Source organism: Crocodylus siamensis, chromosome 2, assembly GCF_052110815.1.
Source record: "Crocodylus siamensis isolate JL-2025a chromosome 2, ASM5211081v1, whole genome shotgun sequence".
In the NCBI taxonomy this organism is placed as follows: domain Eukaryota; kingdom Metazoa; phylum Chordata; order Crocodylia; family Crocodylidae; genus Crocodylus; species Crocodylus siamensis.
In genome coordinates, this window is record NC_143396.1 from 172,412,941 (window position 1) to 172,434,223 (window position 21,283).

The 21,283-nt window shown below is 48.9% G+C and overlaps 2 protein-coding genes across 2 annotated transcripts in view; one reads left to right on the forward strand and one right to left on the reverse strand.

The window, feature by feature from the left end:
- The window catches only part of LOC149871328 (NACHT, LRR and PYD domains-containing protein 3-like), a 35,178-nt gene extending 23,497 nt beyond the window's left edge, over nucleotides 1-11,681 (forward strand). The window contains exons 8-10 of the mRNA XM_090032324.1: nucleotides 4,111-4,284; nucleotides 6,315-6,485; nucleotides 10,549-11,681. Of these exons, the coding sequence (XP_089888450.1) occupies nucleotides 4,111-4,284; nucleotides 6,315-6,485; nucleotides 10,549-10,642 (439 nt within the window). The 3' untranslated portion in view covers nucleotides 10,643-11,681. The remainder of the gene's footprint in view (nucleotides 1-4,110; nucleotides 4,285-6,314; nucleotides 6,486-10,548) is intronic.
- Nucleotides 11,682-16,342: 4,661 nt separating this feature from the next.
- The window catches only part of LOC149871329 (NACHT, LRR and PYD domains-containing protein 3-like), a 37,963-nt gene continuing 33,022 nt past the window's right edge, over nucleotides 16,343-21,283 (reverse strand). Inside the window, exons 9-10 of the mRNA XM_090034610.1 lie at nucleotides 17,041-17,211; nucleotides 16,343-16,623 (exon numbers count right to left, since the gene is read on the reverse strand). Coding sequence (XP_089890736.1) covers nucleotides 16,467-16,623; nucleotides 17,041-17,211 — 328 coding nt within the window. The 3' untranslated portion in view covers nucleotides 16,343-16,466. The remainder of the gene's footprint in view (nucleotides 16,624-17,040; nucleotides 17,212-21,283) is intronic.

Here is a 21,283-nt window from a genome sequence, read left to right on the forward strand (position 1 = left end):
TCTGCACTCAGGGCTCTGACTCCTTTTGAGAGCTTATATCCCAAAAATGTGACTTCAGGCTGACATATCTGGGCTTTCTCTCTAGAGACTTTATATCCTTTTTCCCCCAGAGTGTTTAGGAGTGACCTGGTGGCTTCCTCGCAGAGCTGCAAGTTTGGGCTTGCAACTAGCAGGTCATCCACATACTGGAGGAGAGTCACTGCGGGGTGTGATCCCTTCCACTCCTCCAAATCCTTCTGAAGGGCAAGTCCGAAAATATGGGGGGCTGCTACGAATCCTTGTGGGAGAACTGTCCACATGAGTTGGGCTTTATGGAAGGTGTCTGGATCCTCCCATTCAAAAGCAAACAATTTTTGACTCTCTCGGTGAAGGGGAATAGAAAAGAAAGCATCTTTCAAATCTAGCACTGAAAATATTTCAGCTTCCCCCGGTACTTGTGTCAAAATCGTGTGAGGGTTCGGGACTACAGGATGGTCTGAAAGGACCTTCTTATTTACTGCCTGTAGGTCTTGGACCAGTCTGTATGAGACCCCATCTGCCTTCGGCACTCCAAGGATGGGGGTGTTATAGGGTGAGGACCCTTCCACTAGCCATCCGCACTTCTTGTATTTCTCTATTAACGGCTTGAGTCCAGCTCTGGCCGCTCGGCTGAGTGGGTACTGCTTTACCCGAACGGGCCCCTCCCCATCCTTGAGTACAATCCTTACCGGGGAGACGGACTTAGCTCACGCAGGGGTTCCATCAGCCCATACCGAGGGGTCTACTCCAGTCATGTGATCTTCTGGACTTACTGCAGGGCGTTGGTCCTCCAGGAGAGCCATCTGATAGTTCGAGCTCTGCTTGACAGGTAGCTGGACCACCATCTGATCGTCTCTGAAAAAGATCTCAGCTTACAATTTTGTGAGTAAGTCCCGCCCAAGGAGTGCAACTGGGCAACTTGGAGAATACACAAAGGAGTGCTCGAGCAAATGGTCCCCCACTTTGGTGAGGAGTGGTTTACAAACAGGGAGTCGGGATTGCGTTCCCTAAATCCCTTCTACAAGTACATGCTGTTCACTAGTTCCTGCACAGGGGGGGTTTTCTGGAATCATTGAAAATTTAGCCCCAGTATCCACCAAGGCTTCAAAGTTTTTGCCACCAACCCCAATGGTTACCATGGGATCTTCTCGGGCTCCAACCCGAAGGGTAGTGGTCTTAGATCCCTGTCTCCTTCATTCTGTGTCCTCACCCTTGTCTTCTGCCCGCATGAGGTGACCTCTCGGTTCCCTCTCTCTCTTCTCCTTCAACTTCGGGCATTCCCTCTTCCAGTGTCCCTTTCTCTTTGCAATAAGCACAAACGTCTGCTCCCACTCTTTCTCCTTTCCCCTTCTGTATCCCAGCCTTTCCAGGGTTACCTCCAGTTATAGCAGCTGCTAGTGCTGCCATCTGTCGCTGAGCCTTTTTATCCTCCTTGCGCTCCTGCACTTGCTCACGATTCCCATACACCTTATATGCAATTTCCACCAGCTCTGAAATCGGTTTCCCAGCACCTCCCTCAGTTTTCTGTAACTTCTTACGGATATCAGCAGCAGATTGACCAATAAACATAAGATTTACCATGCGTTGATTATCTGGGGCTTCTGGATCCAGATCCGAAAACCTGCGAAACGCCTCATACAGCCTCCCAAGGAAAGCTGAGGGATCCTCCTCTCTTCCCTGTCTCACTTCATACAACTTAGACAGATTAGTAACCCGAGGCACTGCCTTTCCCATTGCTTCCACTATAATTCCCAGATACCGTGCACTCAGCTCTCTGCCCTCTGCAGTATGATTATCCCACCTCGGCTCTTCTACAGGGCAGGTATCACGCAGAGTATGACCAGCAGCCCCCTCTGACTCAACTCTAGCTGCCGCAATACGCTCCGCTATACCCAACACTAATCTCCTCTCCTCCGGGGTTAGGAGGGTCTGGAGCATCATCTGGACATCAGCCCAAGTGAGTCGATGAGTCTGCCCAATAGATCGAAACAAGTCCCTCATCTTTTCAGGGTCTTCACGAAAAGAGGGGCTCTGATTCTTCCAGTTAAATAAATCTGAAGTGCTAAATGGGGTGTAGACAAAAGTTGCATTGCCTCCTTCCCCAATAACCTCTCGCATCGGGCAATTCAGCACCGGCTGTGACTCTACAGGCTTGAGCAAATAATAACCCTTATTCCCTGATTCAGATGAGGCACTTGGCTGAGGCTCACACTCTAACTCATTAGGTATGCTTTGGTACGTCGGTGGTGGTCTCTCTAAGGGAGGGGGCGGTGGTGCAGAGGGACTGGATCCCGAGGAGACATCTGACTCATCTTCGCTACCAGACAGGGCAACCGGAGTGCGGGTCCGGTACTCAACCAATTCAGAATTTCCCCCCTCATTAGACTCAGGAAGTACAGGCGGCCCCCCTCGAGTCTTAACAACCATCACATGAGACTTTGCTAAGTAATTCTTAATCCAAGGTGGCTGATTTTGAACCACCCACAACCAACAATCAATATAAGGAAACTGATTCCAATACCCATTTTGCATAACAATTTCATGGATAGCTATCACTTCTTTTAGCACAAAGGATCCTTTCGGGGTCCAGTGGACCCCAAATGTTGGCCACTTGAGTTGACAAAACTTAATTAAATCACCTTTTTTCATTTTTACTCCGTAATCGGCCGGCTTTGCAAATTTATTAAAATGACGTAATAAGCACCTTAGAGGGGTATCCACGTTGTTTTCTGCACGGGAGCGACCCATACCCATTTTGCCCACAAGAGTGCGCCCAAGGCACACCAAATACCAAAAAGTCTCTATAACAGAAGTTTTACTATGAGAGCTGAGCCGAAAAAATATTCCCCAGCAAACATGCACACTCCCTGCTCTGGACTCAGAACCAAATTGGGCAAAATGGAATTCGTATACTCACTCAGATACCCCAGAGATCTCGATCCAAATACCGAGGTGTGTCTAGCCTCTCCAGAAACTGAGAATTTTGCACGGGATCCTTTTAACGTCCCGAATATCCCGACCTGCGCCTCAAATTCCAGGGGCGAGCCCCAAAAGTTGGCTCGGTGCGCACGCCCCCTGGTACCAGAGGCGCCCCGCCGCTGGATTTCGGGGTTGTCCACGAGAAGGTCCCATCTGGGGTGCCAGAATTGTTGCAAAAATTTGCTATGGTTCGTTTCTCGGGAGGCAAAAAAAACCTCTCAGTCACAGACACACTCCATTAGCAATACAAAAGGTATATATTTGCAAATAGGGTCAGAGAGAGAGACAAAAGATCAAACCCTCTGCCCGCGGGGAACATTCCTCAGCAGGCTTTTATCCCCTCTCTCCTGAGCACGTGTACAGAAGCAGGAACTCTTACAACTCATTTCCGGTTCATACAAACATATATGAAACGACGTCACGTCATACATCGCATGTGTATTATAATTAACTACTTAAGTATGCGGGGCGGATAGGCTTATATGTATTAGTGAATTGTGCTTGCCCAGAAAGCACTTCAGTTTACAAAAGTTCAAACCTCTCCTGCCTTCAAGGACAGAACCAAAAAAAATGGCAATTTACTCTTATCTGCATGAGAACGCTAAGGAGTATAAGCTTTACTGTAACAAAGAGCTAGTAAATTTGCAAAACAAAGAGGGAGTGATACCTTAATACAAAGAGCCCTTAGTGTCCTCCCCTCCAACCCCCTCCTTCTTACACCGGGGAGACAAGGAGAGCTGGCAGCCATGCTGTTCTGACAACACTATTGATGAGAGCTAGCAGCTGCGTTGTTTTAACAACACTATTGATAATGCATTTTTGATAATATTTCTAACACAGTCATGGGTGGAGTCCCACCAGGTCTCCATTATCCCTATAACGTCATAATTATTTGCATTAAGCAGGAGGACGAGCTCCTCCTGCTTATGCCCAAGCTCCTGGGGATGCATGATGTCTAGTGTAGATGTGGCCACCGTCTATGGCAAGGCTTCTGGCTATTCTTGATACAGTAGGTACAGGGAAATAGGCTGGGACAGGGCTGGCTGTCACACTGTTTGTGCTGAGTCCTGTTCATGATGTGATTGCTCTTCTTCACATTTTTCTCTTCTGAAGGTTGTGGTGGTGCAAATTCACAGGCACTTGCTGTGGGGATCTGGCAGCTGTTCTCAGGAGCAACCAAAGCCTGGCAGAGCTGGAGCTGGGTGGTAATGAACATCTGGGAGATGCTGGAGTGCAGCAGCTGTGTGAAGGCCTGAAACACCCAAACTGCAAGTTGCAGAAACTGGGGTCAGTAAGGTTTCCTTCCTCGGTGGATTTACCAGAGGCCTGTGTATAAAGTATTCATCAGGGGTGTGTGGCCACTGCTAGATGCCTGCTCCCTGAAGTGAAATGGAGAAGCTGAGGGTGATGTGTCTGTCAAGCCCCCATGCCAATGGCTCACAACATACACCCAGCTTATTCTTCACAGCCATAACCAGAAAAGGGGGAGCACAAAGCAGGAAAGAAGGGTGGCTCAGCAGTGACTTTTCTTTGTGAAGAGCTCTGAGGCCAGCCTTGCCTAAGGAAAACACTGGTCTCCAGGGAACCTCATGGTGGTTTCCTTTTCTCCCATTTAACATACTTTGCCTGTATCTGGGAGTCCTCTATGGAATCCCACATACATAAAAACATATTTTAGGGTGGGGCGGGCAGTTATTTTGGCTGGTGATCCACTTAACAAGTTTTGGTGAGCTGTCAAGAGCTGCATGGGTAGCCCCACCCGTTGACAGTTTCCCCACACCCTAGTTACCACCTTGGGACCGGAAGTCCTTGACCCCTGACCTTTGGCACCAGAAGTGCCTCCCCTTGTCCTCCAGAAATACTTGTTTTGGGAGGGGAGGGTTGACATCTTGGAACCAGAAACACCCCCCAAATCATACACTAAAAGTCAAACACATACTATAACGTATTTTAATTTTATTGCAAAAAAATATTTTTGTCATGATTTTGTATTTGCATAGTGTTTACAGAGATGATTGCATAATAACTTCAAAATAAAATCTTAATCTTGTAAATTGTGTGTGGGGGTGTGGTTGGGAGTGTGGGGGGTGTGTGTGGTGGGATATAGGTGTGTGTGTATGGTAGGGTGTGGGGGGTATATGTAGGGGGAAATAGGATATGTTGGGGGGGTGTATATGTGGGGGGGGGAGTTGTGGGAGCAGGGTGTGGGTGTGTTACTTTTTTGGGGCATGAGAGGTCCTGGCAGGGTGTGGGGACCCCTCACACCTATGGCGCACAGCCCATGCTGGTGACAGCAGGAGCACCAGCAGGTGGCGTGTGCTCATGCCTGGTGCAGGCGCTGCCGCTCAGTGGCACGTGGCTCTGGGCAGCACTGCATGCAGGGGTGAGGAGCCCAGCCTGGCCAGTCACCTGTATCACAGGGGCTCTGTGCAGTGCATGTGCAGCTCTCAGCACTTGCATGGCAGCGGGGCAAGCCCCATGTGCTACAGCCAGTTGCCTTTGCCACTCCCTAACCCCACCACAGTCCTTCACATCCACACCCTGCCCATCTGAGCTCCGTGCTCCCGCTGCTCTCTGGGTGTGGGCTCCATGCTACCACCAGCCCCATGCTGTCTGCCCACACCTAGCTGCAACTCCCCCTCCCCCACCACTTTCCTACCTGGTGCCCGGAGCAAGTGGGACCCCAGGGAAGCCTAGCAGGTCCCCTGGCAGCTGCAGCAGTGGCAGCAGCCTGGTCTGGAAGCTGCATGATGGTGGGGTGGGAGTGAGGTGTAATAGGATATGTTGCGGGGGGGTGGAGTGTATATATGCGGGCCCTGCGCTCCCAACTTTGTGGGTGGATGGGCTGGGCAGGGTACAAGTAATTGGCAGGCACCCATGGGCCAAGTGAAAGTGCTTGGTGGGTTGGATCCGGCCCACAGGCCATATTTTGCCTGTCCCTGTTCTAGAGGCTCTGTCACAAGTGCAGCCCCGGGTCTGTTCCATGGTTCAGCGAGGAGGCAGGGAGTTCTGGGAGCCCCACAGTCCTCTTCTGTGTATCAGCCTTTGGCCCCTTCCAGCCAGCAGGGGTTCAAAAAAGGATCTATTACTTTCCCCAGGTTTAACAGGAGGTCCCTGGTACCCTGGGCATCACATTTTACTTCTTAAAAGGGATTTTTTACATCAGTGGTTCACTTCTAGTGTCCTGTAACTTCTTCCAAGCTTTGTTCAAGAGAAATGTTCAGGAAAGCCCAGAATGCAGTGTCCCTTTCAAACACAACTGACACACATGATTTAAGCAATAATTCTCATCATTTCCTCTGTCTGCGTCTCTGCAGGCTGAATGATTGTGATCTCACAGCTGGTTGCTGCAGCGAGCTGTCCATTGTTCTCACCACCAGCCAGACCCTGACACAGCTGGACCTGCGGGACAACCAGCTGGGACATTCAGGAGTGAAGCTGCTCTGTGAGGGGTTAAAACATCCGAATTGCAAACTCCAGAGATTGTGGTGAGTTAAAACTGGGTCCATTCACCGTCCTTTTACCATAGGCTCTGGAGAAACATGACCTTTAAGAGGGAAAAGGGAGCTGCCACTTGGGAGGGTGCATCCGCTGCTAAGATGAAACTGTTACATCTTGATGTTCCTGTACCAATACAAGTGAGCTATGAAACTATGAAAGACAGAGTTAAGGCTCTGCCTCCCATACAATCACTGCTTGGCCAACTCCCACAGGCTAGCCAGGACTCCACCTGAGCTCCAAGACTGTTGTGTCCTGAGATGCCAGTTCCTTGCTTTGACTTAAGTATCTTCTTCCTTAGGAAGGGTCAGGAGAAAGCATTGTGCCAACTTCCAGGGATTAGAAAAGCAAGACACAAGAGCCATGTTTTAGACTTCTCTCAGGCTCTGGAGTCAAAAGACAGGCAAGTCAGAGATTCTTTGATACCTCCATACTAGCTATGAACAAATTGCTTATGGTACCAGTTAGATGCATGGATCACATTCCCTCTTGCACCAGTTCTTCAGGCCCCAGCACTCCTTTTACCTGGACCTTGCTACTGGACACCGTATTTATCACCACGGTTGTGCAAAGAGAAACTGTGACACCAGCCCCATCTCCCCCATTTGCAGGTAGAAAGGGGCAGGGTTGATACAGGATACCAGAAAAGATACTACACCCCTGGGAGGTGTGCTCTGGTTTAGCTCTTTTTTAGTACTTCCAGGGGGTGTCCTTCAGGAACAGAAGGTCCTGGATCAGGGAGTCATATTTTGCTATTGCTTTTCCCATGTTGGGAAATTAGGAAGGGCTACAAGATGTTCTCTGAGTAAGCAATCATATATATAACATGGAATAGATGCCCTCAGGATATGTTTACACAGTCATACAGATTCTCTCAGGGTAGCTAGTCTGTACTTGCTTATGTATAGGAGTGAACACAGTAAAGAGCAAGATTGAGAACATGCTTCTGGGATCATTTCACTATTTAATTAAAGGAACCCTGCTTCAGTTGAATAATCTACTATTATTCCTGTAATTAATTCTGGGACAATAATTACAACAAAATTGAGGAAAAGAAAGTGTAAAAGGACACAAAAAGCGTGCTAGTTTAAGCATCTGTACAAATCCACAGTCAAGTGCTTTAAACCAGAACTAAGAAGTGAATGTAAAAAAACGTACAGAATCTAAGCCTGATGGGGAGAAAGAAACTGTCAAAAAGTCATAAAAAATGAGGAAGAAAAAGGAAGAAAACCAGGTTAGGGAAGATGAGAGTCAGAACAGAGGAAACAGCAGCAAGTTCTGTGGAGTAGTAAATGTGGTTTTAACATGTTCTTTTTTCACATAGTCCTAGATAGTCCCTTCACAGGCCTCAATTTTGGGACAGTGTAACAGGAGGGCTAACACACCTGTTACTTTAAGCAGCAGATAGAGCCCTGGCAGCTAAATAGAGGATGGCTGCAAGGGACTAGACTGTGAGGAAGCTCTGTTACCAAGGCAGGGAGCTTCCCATTAAGGAAAGGGGAGCACCTGCAGAGGGTTAAGGAAACACTGCCCTGAGTAAGCAGGCTGCTGCAGGCACACAATAGACTCGCACCACTCTGGGCAACAAGGAAGCAGCTGCAACTGTAATTGTAAGCTTCTTGGCCTCTTGTGAGCTAAGATCAGGGGTCATCACTGCACTGGTTTGTTACCTGAACTGAGATGGATTTAAATGGCATTATGTATTGGAGGGTGCACCCCTGTCCAAGGCATTGCAGACAGGATACCCTGTGAGTCTTGTAATTAGCTTCTCACTGGCCAGCGTCAAGTACAGGAGTGGGCAATTATTTTGGGTGGAAGGCTGCTTACTGAGTTTTGGCAAGCCATCAAGGGCCACATGACTGGCAGCCAGGAGCAGATAAATATTAATTTTCTAAATTTTTTACGGGCCCCGTGGGCCAGATAGAATGGCCTGGCAGGCTGCATCCAACCCACAGGCTGCATTTTGCCCACCCCTGTTCTAGTGGAAGGATCTTAGCCACATGCCTACTTTAGGGAAATGGGGGACTCCTCCCTAGCTTGCTCCTGTAGCCTTTGGTTAAGGGCACATGAGACTGGGGGGCATCTGAACACCAAGCCTCTGGGCTTGGGCCTGCACATAGGATGCCCACCAATGAATCTGGGGGTATCTGAAGCTCCTGGCTGAAAAGTCTGGGATGGAGGATACTTGCCAGTTTTAGTACCTCCTACATACGATGTCTGAACAATTGAGTGTTGCTCAATCAAGAGGATTTAGAACTTATTTGGCGAATTTGACCTGGAATATGAAAAATCCTCGCCCCCCGCAAAAAAACCCCAAAAAACCAAACAAACCCTAAGCTCTCAGGATGACTGGATGGCATGACCTAATACGTCAGCCCTTCAGGTGACAGAGGCAGGGACAGGGCTCAGTCTCAGAGCTAGAGAGGGGGTGGCAGTACTGCTGCGCAGTCAGCCAGGGAAGGAGCTCTGCCTTGAAAAGACTGTACAGGAGTGACTGCCTCTGAGGACTACATACTACCCAGGGAAAGAGATGGGCCTTGAAGGAACCCTACCAGAATGACAGGATGTGCCTATTTGCTACTTTAGGGGTTCATGGGTGAAAGGCCCACCACATGAAACTGTAAGTCCCTCTCAGGAAAGGAAGCTACTGGCAAAGTGGCAACTGATTGCTTGGAGCAAGTAATAAAGCAGGGATAGGGATGATGGTTGCTGGTTAAAACTAGTGTGCGATCAGAGCACACTGAACAGTGTCAGAATGACTGGATGGCACCTACATATCCCAAGGACTGTGAGCTACCAGGAAAGAGCTCCTCACCTACAAGGCCCCAGCTGAGAGACTCCCTGAAAGTGACCTGTAAGGAAGGTTACAAATAGGGACCAAAAGACAGGCTAGGGTAGGTTGGTTACCTAGCTGGCAGGCCTAGAACATGGGGAGTAGCCAGGGCACTGATGTTTTCGTTACTGTTAGAACTGGTGACTTGGATTTGGGACTGTTAGGGGTTGGCAGAGGTCCCAGTAGTACCTGAAGGCATGAGGAGAGGCTTTGAGCCCTGCCAGGTGTTGGGACTCAAGACACAGAGCAGACCTAGCCAGAGGGCTGGAACTTGGTGAAAGGGGCTAAAGCCTAGCAAGGGCAAACGCTGGACAGGGCCAGGGACCTAGCAGCCCAGGAGGGGCAGAGACCAGGGTCAGGGGCCCAGAGTAAGAGATAGAGGGGCCAAATGCCCAGAGATATTAATGACTAAGGGCTGAGGCTGAGAGACTTTGACCCAAATCAGTGGGCCAAGGATGGACTGTCCATGCTAACTGCGAGTAAGCAAGAAAAAACAGTTCTCCTGGTCTGACTACATAAACAAATGCAGGAACAAGTGCACTGTCAGGGTCTCTTCTTAAGCCAGGACTGACTGAGACCTGCCCACCTGCATTTCAGAAGACACTTCTGGCCAACCCTATAGCAGCACACTAGCTTCTGGAAGCTCAGCCCCATCAGGGAATGGGTTTCTGGCAGCCTTTTTTGGAGGTGGCTTGAGAAGCATTTTTGGCCAGGGATTCTTCCAGCTGGATTGTGTCAATCTGGTCTCCTCTGAATAATGAGTATCCCCATGGAGGTCAAGGTGAGCATCTGTAGAAGTGCTTACCCTCATGAGTAAGAGCAGCATAGTCCAGCTCTGTCTATGCAGAATGAAAATTAACAAGACCTCACCAGAACTCTGGAAAACATCTATAGACTGGACCAGACTTTCTCCTCCTTCTCCAAGTGAAAAGTCCCTGTTGGCAGTGAGATCAGCATGTATATAGCAATGACGACAGAGATGCCTTGGACTGTGGCAGCAGCTGGTAGAGAGTTCATTAGGGCAGTGTATCTTACTGTTCTTTTTTTGTAGAGCACCAAGCACATAAGGGCCTTAGTCTGTGACTGGGATCCAGAGTTGCTACCTGAAGGCGAATAATACAGCAGAATGAAACACCATGGTGCTTCAGGAGGTCAGGGTCTCAGGGGTGGTCTACAGGTACCAGTAACATTCCCTTTTTGTTTCTTATGTTCCTCCAAAGGTTGAGCCGTCACATGGTTAAGAAAGAAACAAAGCGAGAGCTGGGTGCTGTGAAAGAGATTAAGGCCGGTCTGGTTATAGAGTCAAACTGGTGAGCAGGAACCCCTGTTCCAACGTACCTGGGCCCAATTGCCCTGCCTGCATGGCCTTGGATCAAGCACACCTGGGTAGGCCAAGCACCTGAACTACCACACCTGCTCCTGACCCCTAGTGAAGGCAACGGCCTCAGTTTTCTGCAGTCAGATTGGTGGCCAGAAGTGCCACACAACCCTGATAAGCACACCTGTAGCTCCAGACTCTAGGCACGCCTTGGCACAGCCTCAGACTATTCTGGCAAGCTTCGTGTTCACAGCTCTCCGGTTGTCCTGGCTCCTGATTGGCTTTGGCTTCCTCTGACCCAGATCTTGGATCTCCCCTGGACCTCAGCACCGGCCCTGCTTTCTTTGGTTTTCCCAGCATCCTGACTCAGCTTGGATTTCTTGAACCTGACCTCAGATCTTCCTTGGAAATCAGCACCAGTTCTCTGACCCCGGGTTCCTGACTTTGGCTTATGTCCTGGACTGAATCTCTTGGTTCTCCCCTTTCAGCCCCAGTAACTTCTGCCCCAGCTTTGCTAACCCCCAGGTCACCCCTAGCAGTCTATTGCAAGCCCAACCACTCACACCCTGGTTGAACCCTCACACTGCCACTACCCAGAGGAGCAGGAGGGTCTGGCAAAGGGAATTACTACCATGTGTGGCGGGGGCTGGGAGGCCACGTCTACTGAAGGAGCATGAAATAATCTTGAGGAGCGGCTGGTTTGGCGACATATTTGATTTGATGTTAGAAGGGGATGGTTGGTTAGTTGGAGGGAGGGAGGGAGTCAGGATATAGAAGACATGGGACCAAGAGATGAGAGGGGTCTGGGAACTGCCCTCTTGCAGTCCTTGTGGGAACAGCGGAGAAATGTGAGGGCCCACCTCTGGACCAGTGTGGAGTTTCTGTTCTGGCACCACAAGTCATTTGCTCTTCTTTGTGTATCTGCAAGGGTGTCTGCTATGATAGGGTTCCACAGCTGCCCACTTCACTTGCTCCTTGCACATCCCTACTGTTGGCTTGTGTCAGGTTTGATGGAATCCAATAAAGATCACAAAATCCCAGGCTGCCTTATGCGTTGTAGCTATCGTTTTTTGCTCCAGGTTGTGGGAGCCCCTAGGATTGTTCTCACCATTCCTGTCTCACATCCATTAGAGCCAACACTACACAGGCAAACTCGCAGATTGGCTGGCTAAGAGAGCATTTGTTCTTTCCTCCCCTAGATTGTCCAGGGTCTTTCAGGCAAACAATAGAGGAAACCATATAGGACCCTTACTGCCTAGTGCAGGGGGAGGAAAGCAGAGGTCTAAAACAGAGGGAGATAAGATGGTCCAGGGATTACAGAACCAGATGGAGGGATTGGGAGCCCTGGGTCCAAGTCAATGCTCTAGCACACCTGTCCCATGTTATCCCTTGGGTACATTACCCAGCTTCTTTATGTGTCACCTCCCCTCCTGTAAAATGAAGATACAAGCTCTTCCCTGGCCAGGAGTTCTGGTGGAATTGGCATTCGTGAGCAGGTCACTCACCCGGCTTTCCTTATTAAAGCCAGTCAGCACTGCATCCAGGGATACCAGTCAGTTTAATGTTACATGGGCCAACCCTGTCCTCACAGGAAAAACAAAAGCAACAGACCAAACAAGCATGGAAACGAATATATAAAGAAACCCAAAACTTGCAGTCTTTCTTCAGCCCTTGGGAGGAGTGACAACTGGGTCTCAAGCTGAACATCTGCTTACAGTGTATTAAAGATTGTCAGGCAGAAGAGCTCTGTGACAATGGGGGTTGGGCATCTGATAAACAAGAACTTTACAAATACTGTTAGGTATCAGACTGCCTGGGCATTTCCAAAACCTCCATCACGAGTCCCCTGTCCCCAGACAACAGTTGCTACTCCAGCAATGCTCAATGTACAACCAAGTCAACAGCAGAGAGATATCTAGGAGGATTGATGGGGCCAATAGGAGGAGGGTGGGGCTTGCTAAAGACCAAAAAGTGTTAGGGGGAAATATATTTTTCCAAAACATGTTACTTTTTGTTGAGCCAATAAACTATGGACTAGAAACTCATTGGCAAAAGAAGTCCAAACCTGAATCAGACTTGACCCTGGAGCCTCTGCTGACTGAGCAGTTTTCAGACGAAACTGATTATGAGTACACTTTGAAAACATCAGATGTAAAATGCAGGAGGTGCTCATCCATGGTGGAGCTTCTGCCTCCCTGGGAATTAAAAAGGGCTTTTGGGCAAATTCTAAGCTAGTTGGGAAATGGTGGCCAATGAAGGCCCCTCCAGGCTCACCAGTTTGATGTCCGTAGCATGCAAAGTGTTAGACCACTGTATGCAGGCCCCCAGCCCACCTCCCACCCACCCTCCCCTTCTGGGGCAGTTCAGCAGTTGCCTTTGTCAAGGTGACACCCAAGCTGCACAGGGACAGGGGAGCAGGGCCTGAGGCCTGGCCCTTCAGAGGCAGAGCTCATGGGTACTCGGGAGCCAGGAGAAGGGAGGAGAGGGGGAAACAGGGCACACGTGCATCCCACACACACATGTGCCCCCTTACCTGGCCTGAGGCAGGTCCAATACTCTTTCTGCCATGGCAGGGGGGCAGACTTGATGATCTGCTCAGGTCCCTTCTGACCCTACCAACTATGAAACTATGGAAGAAGGGGGCTTCCATGTGTTCAGGGGAAACCCCCTCCTTCTTGAGAGGCATCCCAGCCCCATGGCTTCCACCCTCAACCCCCATCTCCCTTTTTTTGGGCCACAGCCAGCTCCCCATGATCTGGTTTCTTCTCTTGCCTCCCATGGGGCAGACAAGCACCCCTCCCTGTGTCCCTGAGTAAGGGTATGGTTGTTTTAGGGAATGCTCCATTGTGCCCCCAGCTACTTCTAGGTCAGCCTTTCTCTGCCCATCTTCTGCACCACATCCCTGCTCCCCACAGGCCTACTGCTGCCAGCAGTGTCTCTGTGCCCATCCTCACTGGAGAGCCTAGATTCTGCTAGTAAAGCCCCCAGCATCCTCTTCCTCTTAGGAGTGTCTGCTGTCAGAAAGCACCCAGCCTCTCCCTGGCACCTCTCACCCCTCAATCTGCCCTGGGTCCCTGTGGTGTCAAACCCACCCTGCCCTCTTGGGCCGCTGCTGGTCAACTCCTTCAGGGAACTACAACCGCTTCGTGCAGCACGGACACCTTCTGTGTCCCCACCTCAGCCACGCCACCTGCCTGCTGGGTCTTTGTCTCTTGCATCTGAAATCCCAGCTCCCCTCACATGTCCTCAAATACTCACTCCCTTCTTCCCAGTTCTCCTAAAAGATCCCAGTGCTGGGGACAGGGTGGAGTCACAGTGTCCCTGAGTAAGGATATGGTTGTCCTGGGCTTGCCCCAGGAACACAGCCATCACCTCTCCTTCCACGAGGTACCTGACACACCCCCTATCTGGGTCCTCCACCTTCCAGCCCCACTGAGTAATGTAAAGGTCCAGGACATGATCCTACACTGTGCTCAGTGCAGGGACCACCATTGTGCCTGGTCCTTACACAGCTTTCTGGGGTAACCATATGCATCTGTGATCCTGGTGGAGAAATGGCGAAGCCTCAGAGCACTGGCTTTTGAGTCTGGCAATGAAAACATTGACCTATGCCATTTAAAACAAAAAATTACTTGCACCTTTTCTACTGTGCAAAGAGGGCATGAATGGGAGACTGGTCACAGGCACTACAAGCTTCATGTGGTTTTGCCTAAATGTTAGATTGTTATTTTTTAAAGTTCTCTATAGGATTTAGAAGCTAAGTGTCAGGTCCCATCTATATTAAAGAAGATCGCAGTACATCCCTCCCTTTGTTTAAACCAGCATCAGTCCCCAGAGAAGAGGCTTTCACATACAAAATCAGATGCAGCCTAACCCTTGTGGAGAGGGAGGGAGGAATTGTGGGAAACAGGAGGGAAGGGGAGAAGTGAGTTTCTGGGGCTACTCTGAGAAGAGAGGGAAATCCTGGTGGAGAAATGAAGGAAGACAATGAGGGATTGTTTAGCACAGTAGGACTGTAAGAGAAAGTTCTGCACAATGAACAAATGAAAAAACCAATGCATCACGGCATGAACAAGAAATAGCAACTCTGCTGCTAACACCCCAAGCACAGAAGCATCCCTTAAATTCAATTACTACTCTAGAGCATTAGAGAGTAGGCCACATTGTAACCACCTTCAAAAACAACACTGTTGGAAGGAAGTTGTAGAGAGATATACTATATGCATTTATAATGCCCTGAAGGAGTTAGGGTAAAAGTTTGATAGAATTTTGAAGTATGTCTCCATGAAAGCATTCTCCATAACAGCTTTAAAGAACTGGCACAGTCAGTACACAAGGGGATATGTAGAAGACCACTGACACAGCTGCTGCCTACACTGGTGATTCTCAACCAGGACATTCATTTCTTTCATTCATTCATTCATTCATATTCATTTCTGCATATCTCACAAGACGGAGATCCTATTTGAGGAGGGTGGGGATTCCTGACTCTTACCTTGTGTTGGACAAAAAGAATAAGTATCTAGTGTCAAGCTCCAGGACAGGAAACCCAGGGTCAAGGTCTCTGACCAACATAATCCTCTTTTGGGACCCTGAGACTATTTTTTTCCTTCTCTCCAGTTCTTGAGTTTCCCAAAGATGCCAGGAAGCTCAGGCAGCGTTCAGAGCACATCATCCACAGTGACAGCTTGAGCCTGTCAGTTTTTGTACTACACGCTGCTGATGCTCTTAAATTACTCACCCATCACTCTGCTGAGTCTGCCTAGCTTTCAGAACCAAGGTCAGATGGTTCCCCAAGGCTCGACCTTCCTCCACCTGGTAGTCTGGGTGCTGGATGGATAACTTCTCTGAACAAAGAAGATTCACTTGAGGTATCGGATATTCTCTTCCAAAGCTGAAAACCTCCAGCCATGCTAACTTTTATAGAGAAGTGGTGCATTTTGTGTTTGGAGAACTCTGAAACTGCTGTCATGGTACACTTCCATTCCAGTCATCTCAGACTACCTACTGTCTTAGATGACATGTAAGGTCTCTTCCTTGACCCCATAAAAGACACCTAGTAGCCACTTCTTGCAGTCACCTAAGTCTTTGGGGTCATTCTATATTTACTTCCCTTCCAGTCTCAAGAGACCTTTTGAGCTTCTATTTTTGCACCAGTGGGGGAGGCTCCCTCAGTTTCCTTTTAGCCAATTTAATAGGACACCCCTTGAAAACCAAGGCAACCTGCTCCCTGTACCAACTTCCTGTGATCAGGAGGTTTTTGCTGGCCATTCCCCCAGGCAGGAGAATCAGTGAAATACCAGTCAATGTAACAGGGCTCCTGTGAACCATAGTCCATAAGGATCCAAACTATACTGGTTCCATGGTTTCTATACATTTGTTAATGCAATCATCCATGTCTTTGCATAATTCTTCTCCAAGCAGGGCCAGCCAGCACCACAGCAATGACCGCCTAAATGGATGACTCATCCCTAGCTGGAGCACTGACTCAGGGACAGAGCCAATAGCAGCACCATAGAGAAAGAGCAGTTTACAACACCCAAAATTCTCGACTATCCATGTGGGCTAAAAGAGGTAACAGAGGCTAGAAAATGTGTTTGCTATGTTCTGGTTTTAATGAAATGGTATGAAATTACACAAACCTCTAAGTTATACTAAAAATAGTGAATGGCCTGTTGGAACACAATTAAAATTCCCCTCTGGTACCAAGGATAATCTCCTTCTCTCCTAGGTCCTGGTCACTCTCTCCCTGCCAACGACCTCTTCCATGGTCTGACCAGTTGAATGTAGGCCTTGTTGGAGAGGCTTGGAAGGGTTAAATCAGGAAGTTTCCTGAAGAGATGGTGGGGAGACGGAGTGTGGGCTGCTGCATGACTGGGCAGCTGCTGGAACTAACTCCATGACAAGATCAGGTTTCCTCTCTTTCACAGCATCCATCTCTAGCTGCATTTCTTTACTTCCACTTACCCTTTGCAACCTGTGGGAAAACAAAGTGGAGTTAATTCATGCTGTAGACAGGGATACCCAAGTCTCTCAGAGCCAGAGTGAGCAGTACATGTTTCTCAAGGTAGATCAGCCTTTTTGCACATCATTTATTTATTGATAAACACAGTTTCGAGTAGCAGAAACAAGTAATAAAATGTGATTAATTTTACTGAATAATTTTGGACAAAACAAATAAAAATATGGTGAGCATCTAAATGAACTTTCTGGATGTTTCTAAAAGACCACGTTTAATCAAATCCAAGACAAGGATATTTCTCCCTAATCAGTATTCCAGTAAAAAAAAAAGGGACTGGTCCAGGGCTGGGTTGCTGGTATTGCGGTATTGTAGGATATCTACATCCTGCACCACCAGGATCAAGGGCTCAGAATAAAGAAAAGGCATTATTACATTATTTTCTTCAGTTTGCATTCAGGATGTTTCAGTCCCTCACACAGCAGGCGTAGTCCTGAATCTTCCACCTGTGTCTCACACAGCTCCAGCTCTGTCAGATTTGGGTTTGTGCTGAGAACAGAGGAGAGGTTCCCAAAATCTGCTACTTTGAGACCACAATGCCCCAAGCTACAGGAGGGGAAGAGAAAGAGAGAGAAACATAAATAATTCGTTAGAGCCATTTTATGCATTTCCTTTCATTGTTGCCTGAGCTAAGAAGCAAGAATTGCATTTTATTTCTATTCAAATAATAATAAAGAGAGACCAACACAAGGTTCCAGCCCCCTAAGACATAATTAGTGCTCCAGCTACCCCAGGATCATTAAAACAATTCTTCACACAAGACCTCAGCCATCCTCAAGGAGCATCCTCACATCCTTTCATCCTCCTGAACAGCATCCCTCAGTCCTCTTTCCAAGCCATCATCAAACAGTTCTCTATACAGCACATCAGGAAGTCTCCAGATCTAGACTTACCGACACCAAGGAAGAGCAGGCAAGGTCCACAGTTCTGGAGCCTTCCTATAACACATCCAACTGGAGATATGCTTTCTTATATAATGAAGATGCAGCTTAAGCATCCCCACTAACCACAGCTGTCACACTATGCCCTCGGGTCACTCCATCTCAGACCATTAAGAGCTTTACAGGTCATAACCAGCAGCTGTAACTCCAGTCAGAGATACTGCCTATCTCCAAGCATGTACTCCTAGTGCAGGGATGGGCAATTATTTTGGCTAGAGGGCTGCTTAATACATTTTGGTAAGCTGTGTAGGTCACAAGGGTAGCGCCACCCATTGACAGGTGCCCCACCCCCCGGTCACCATCTTAGGATCAGAAATCTGACCCTTAACTCCTGACCTTTACTATCAGAAGTCTCTCCCCCTGCCCCTGGAAGAACTCCTTTTGGGATGGTTGGGGTTGCCACCCTGGAATCGGAAAAAACCCCAAATCGTATACTAAAAATCAAACATCTACTATACCATATTTTAATTTTATTTAAAAAATATTTTTGCTCTGATGTATATGTGTTTGCATAGTATATATAGAGATAATTGCATAATAGATTTTTAAAGTTTTTACTCGTGTGGGGTGCATTTGGGGGAGTGTGTGTGTGTGTGTATGGTGGAGTGTGGGACATCTGTGTGGTGTATGGGGGGTTTGTGAGGGGTGTGGTTGTGTGTAGGGGGGTGTAGGATATGTTGGGGGATGTAAATGTGTGTATATGTGGGGTGGTTGGTGAGGGTATGGGCAGGATGTGGGGGCGGTTGCAGGGTTGGAGGGAGGGTAGAGAGGTATGGGGACCCCCACACACCTCCACATGGTGCACAGTCTTGGAAGCTGGTGGCAGCAGCAACTGGCAGTGGTGGGCTTTTAGATGCTTGTCACCTGCACAGATGCCACCACCCAGCAGCATGCATCTCCAGTCACAGTGAGGAGCTGTACAGGATGGCAAAGAGCAGAGCCAGGCTAATCCACCTCTATTGCGCAAGGCTCATGTGCAGCTCCTGAGACTTGCATGGAACTTCAGGGAAGCCCTGTGCTATGGATCCAGTGGCCTGGCCCCTCTCCCTGGTGCCATGTGCAGCTCCTAGGACTCAGCCGGGAAGCAGGGAGCAGGGCTCCCCACTACTTCTGGGAGTTGGAGTTCCAGGAGCTGCATGTGGTGGCAGGGACCATGGCCAGGCCATTGACTCCATCATGTGGGGCTTCCCCCCCAGTGCCGTGTGAGTCCCAGAGCCTGCACGTGAGCAACAAAGAGTTCCCCACATTACAGGCGGGCAGGTCTAGCTCAAGTCCTTGCTGCCATGTGCAATTCCCAGAAGTGTCTGTAGCCATGAGACGCTGGGCAAAGGCTCCTGTGTGGGCCTTGAGCACCCTGAGGGCCCTCTGCCAGCGGCTGGGGCTAGTTTTGTTCAAAATTTGCATCAATAGCCTGGAAGATGGCATAGAGTACACCCTCAGCAAGTTTGCAGATGACACCAAGGTGGAGGGAGTAGTAGATATGCTGAAGGGTAGGGCTAGGATTCAGAGTGACCAAGACAAATTGGAGGATTGGTCCAAAAGAAATCTCATGAGGTTCAACAAGGACAAGTACAAAGTCCTGCACTTAGGATGGAACAATCCCATGCACTGGTACAGGCTGGGGGCTGACTGACTGGGCAGCAGCTCTGCAGAAAAGGACCTGAGGATCCCGATGGACAGTAAGCTGAATATGAGCCAACAGTGTGCTTTTGTTTCAGAGAAAGCTAATGGCATACTGGGCTGCATTGGTAGAAGAGTTGCCAGCAGGTCAAGGGAAGCAATTATTGCCATTCAGCACTGGTGAGGCCACATCGGGAGTACTGTGACCAGTTTTGCCTCCCCCACTACAGGAAGAACTTGGACAAATTGGAGAGAGTTCAGGGAAGGGCAACAAAAATGGTTTGGGGGCTGGAGGACATAACTTATGAGGAGAGGCTAAGAGACTTATTTAGTCTGCAGAAGAGGAGACTGAGAGGGAATTAAGAGCAGCCTTCAACTACCTGAAGGGGGTTCAAAAGAGGATGGAGCTAGACTGTTCTCAGTGTTGGCAGATGACAGAACAAGGAGCAATGGTCTCGAATTGCAGCTGGGGAAGTTTAGGTTAGATATTAGGAAGAATTTTCTCACTAGGAGGGTAGTAAAACACTGGAATAGATCACCCAGAGAGGTGGCGGAAGCTCCATCTTTGGGAGTTTTTAAGACTTGGCAAGAAAAAGCTTTGATTGGGATGATCTTTGAGCAGGAAGTTGGTGTGGAGGACTTCTATCACAGCCTCCTTCCTGTTTCCCTTTTGCCATTTTTTTCTTGTCTTTCCATTAAACATGGTCCCTTCACCTGTCTGTCCCTCTGGTGGTTAAGCAGCTCACTGAAGGAAGTGAGAGGCCTCTTTCCCAACATGACTGGCCTCACACACCTGGGTGGGACCTTAAACTCTCCATTGTTCTAAGCAATGACCTCATGGCTGGAAGGAAAGGCAAATGCTACTGTCCCTCTGCCCGGTAACCAGTGATGCATTTCAAATTAGTTGGCTGGCAGCCAACCTCTGCTGGCTTTCATTGGATCAGGTAAATTAGGTCAGAAAGTCTATATAAGCCAAGACTGCCCAGGAGAAGGGGTGGCAGCCATGATGAAGACACTGAGAGCAACTGAACTCCTGTAGCTCGCTCCCTCTCTCACGCTTGAAACACATGGACTCACTACGAACTGCTTGCCTCCAGAGGAAAGCTCTATCAGCCTCTGGATGATACTTGTGAGTAAGCTACTCGAAATCTAACTAGATCTATAGCTTGAAGTAACACAGATACGTGATCAAAGGCTACCCGGCCACCTTTTTTGCTCTAAGGTATTTCTCTGATATTGCTCTATGCTGTACTCTACTCCAGACCTACTCCTTGTAATCAGTAAAGTTCGCCTCTGTACCTAGCACAGGAAACTTATTGGGAGAGGGTCTAGATTATGCCTTGATGTCCCCTTGGTACGGCTCACTAAAGAAGACCACTATTTGTGCTTCAGACAAAGGGAAGTACCCCAAGTTCTTGGAGAGGGTCAAGTACCCTCTAGGACTACTAGGCCTGTGTTTCCTAGGGGGCACAGCACCAAGCACAGTCCAGACCCTGGGTGGTGGCAGTGTTACCGCCAGGCTTGCAGGTGTGCTCCAGAAAGGGGGCTGGCTGGATGTGAGGTGCCCCCAGGGAGGCACTTGGAGCCTGGAAGGTAGAGGGGCTCAGTGAAGTGGGTGGCTCAGCACAGAAGCACCCCCCTACTGGGCCACCACAATTGGACTAGATAAACTGCTGAGGTCCTTTCCAACCCTAATTTTCTATGATTCTGTGTGTTCCATGAGGGGCATGTGAGGGCATCCCCAAACTCCCCACCCTCCCTCAAACCCTATCTACCCAAGCTTCTCTTTCCAACTGCCTTGCTGGGTGTATGCCCCAAGCCACATGCTCCGTGCTCCCCCCAGCCCCAGCCCCAGCCCCAGCCCCAGCCCCATGCTATTAGCTCCATCCTGCTAGCAGCAATTCAGAGCTATGCACATCGTGGAAGGTATTAAGCCTTAACATGTGACTGCTCACAGCTCATTTTAACTTTAACACCAAATAACATTTCTTAGAGTTAGCATAGAAAAACCACATCATGTAACAACACCCTTACTGAGTAAAATGACCTGTAACCTA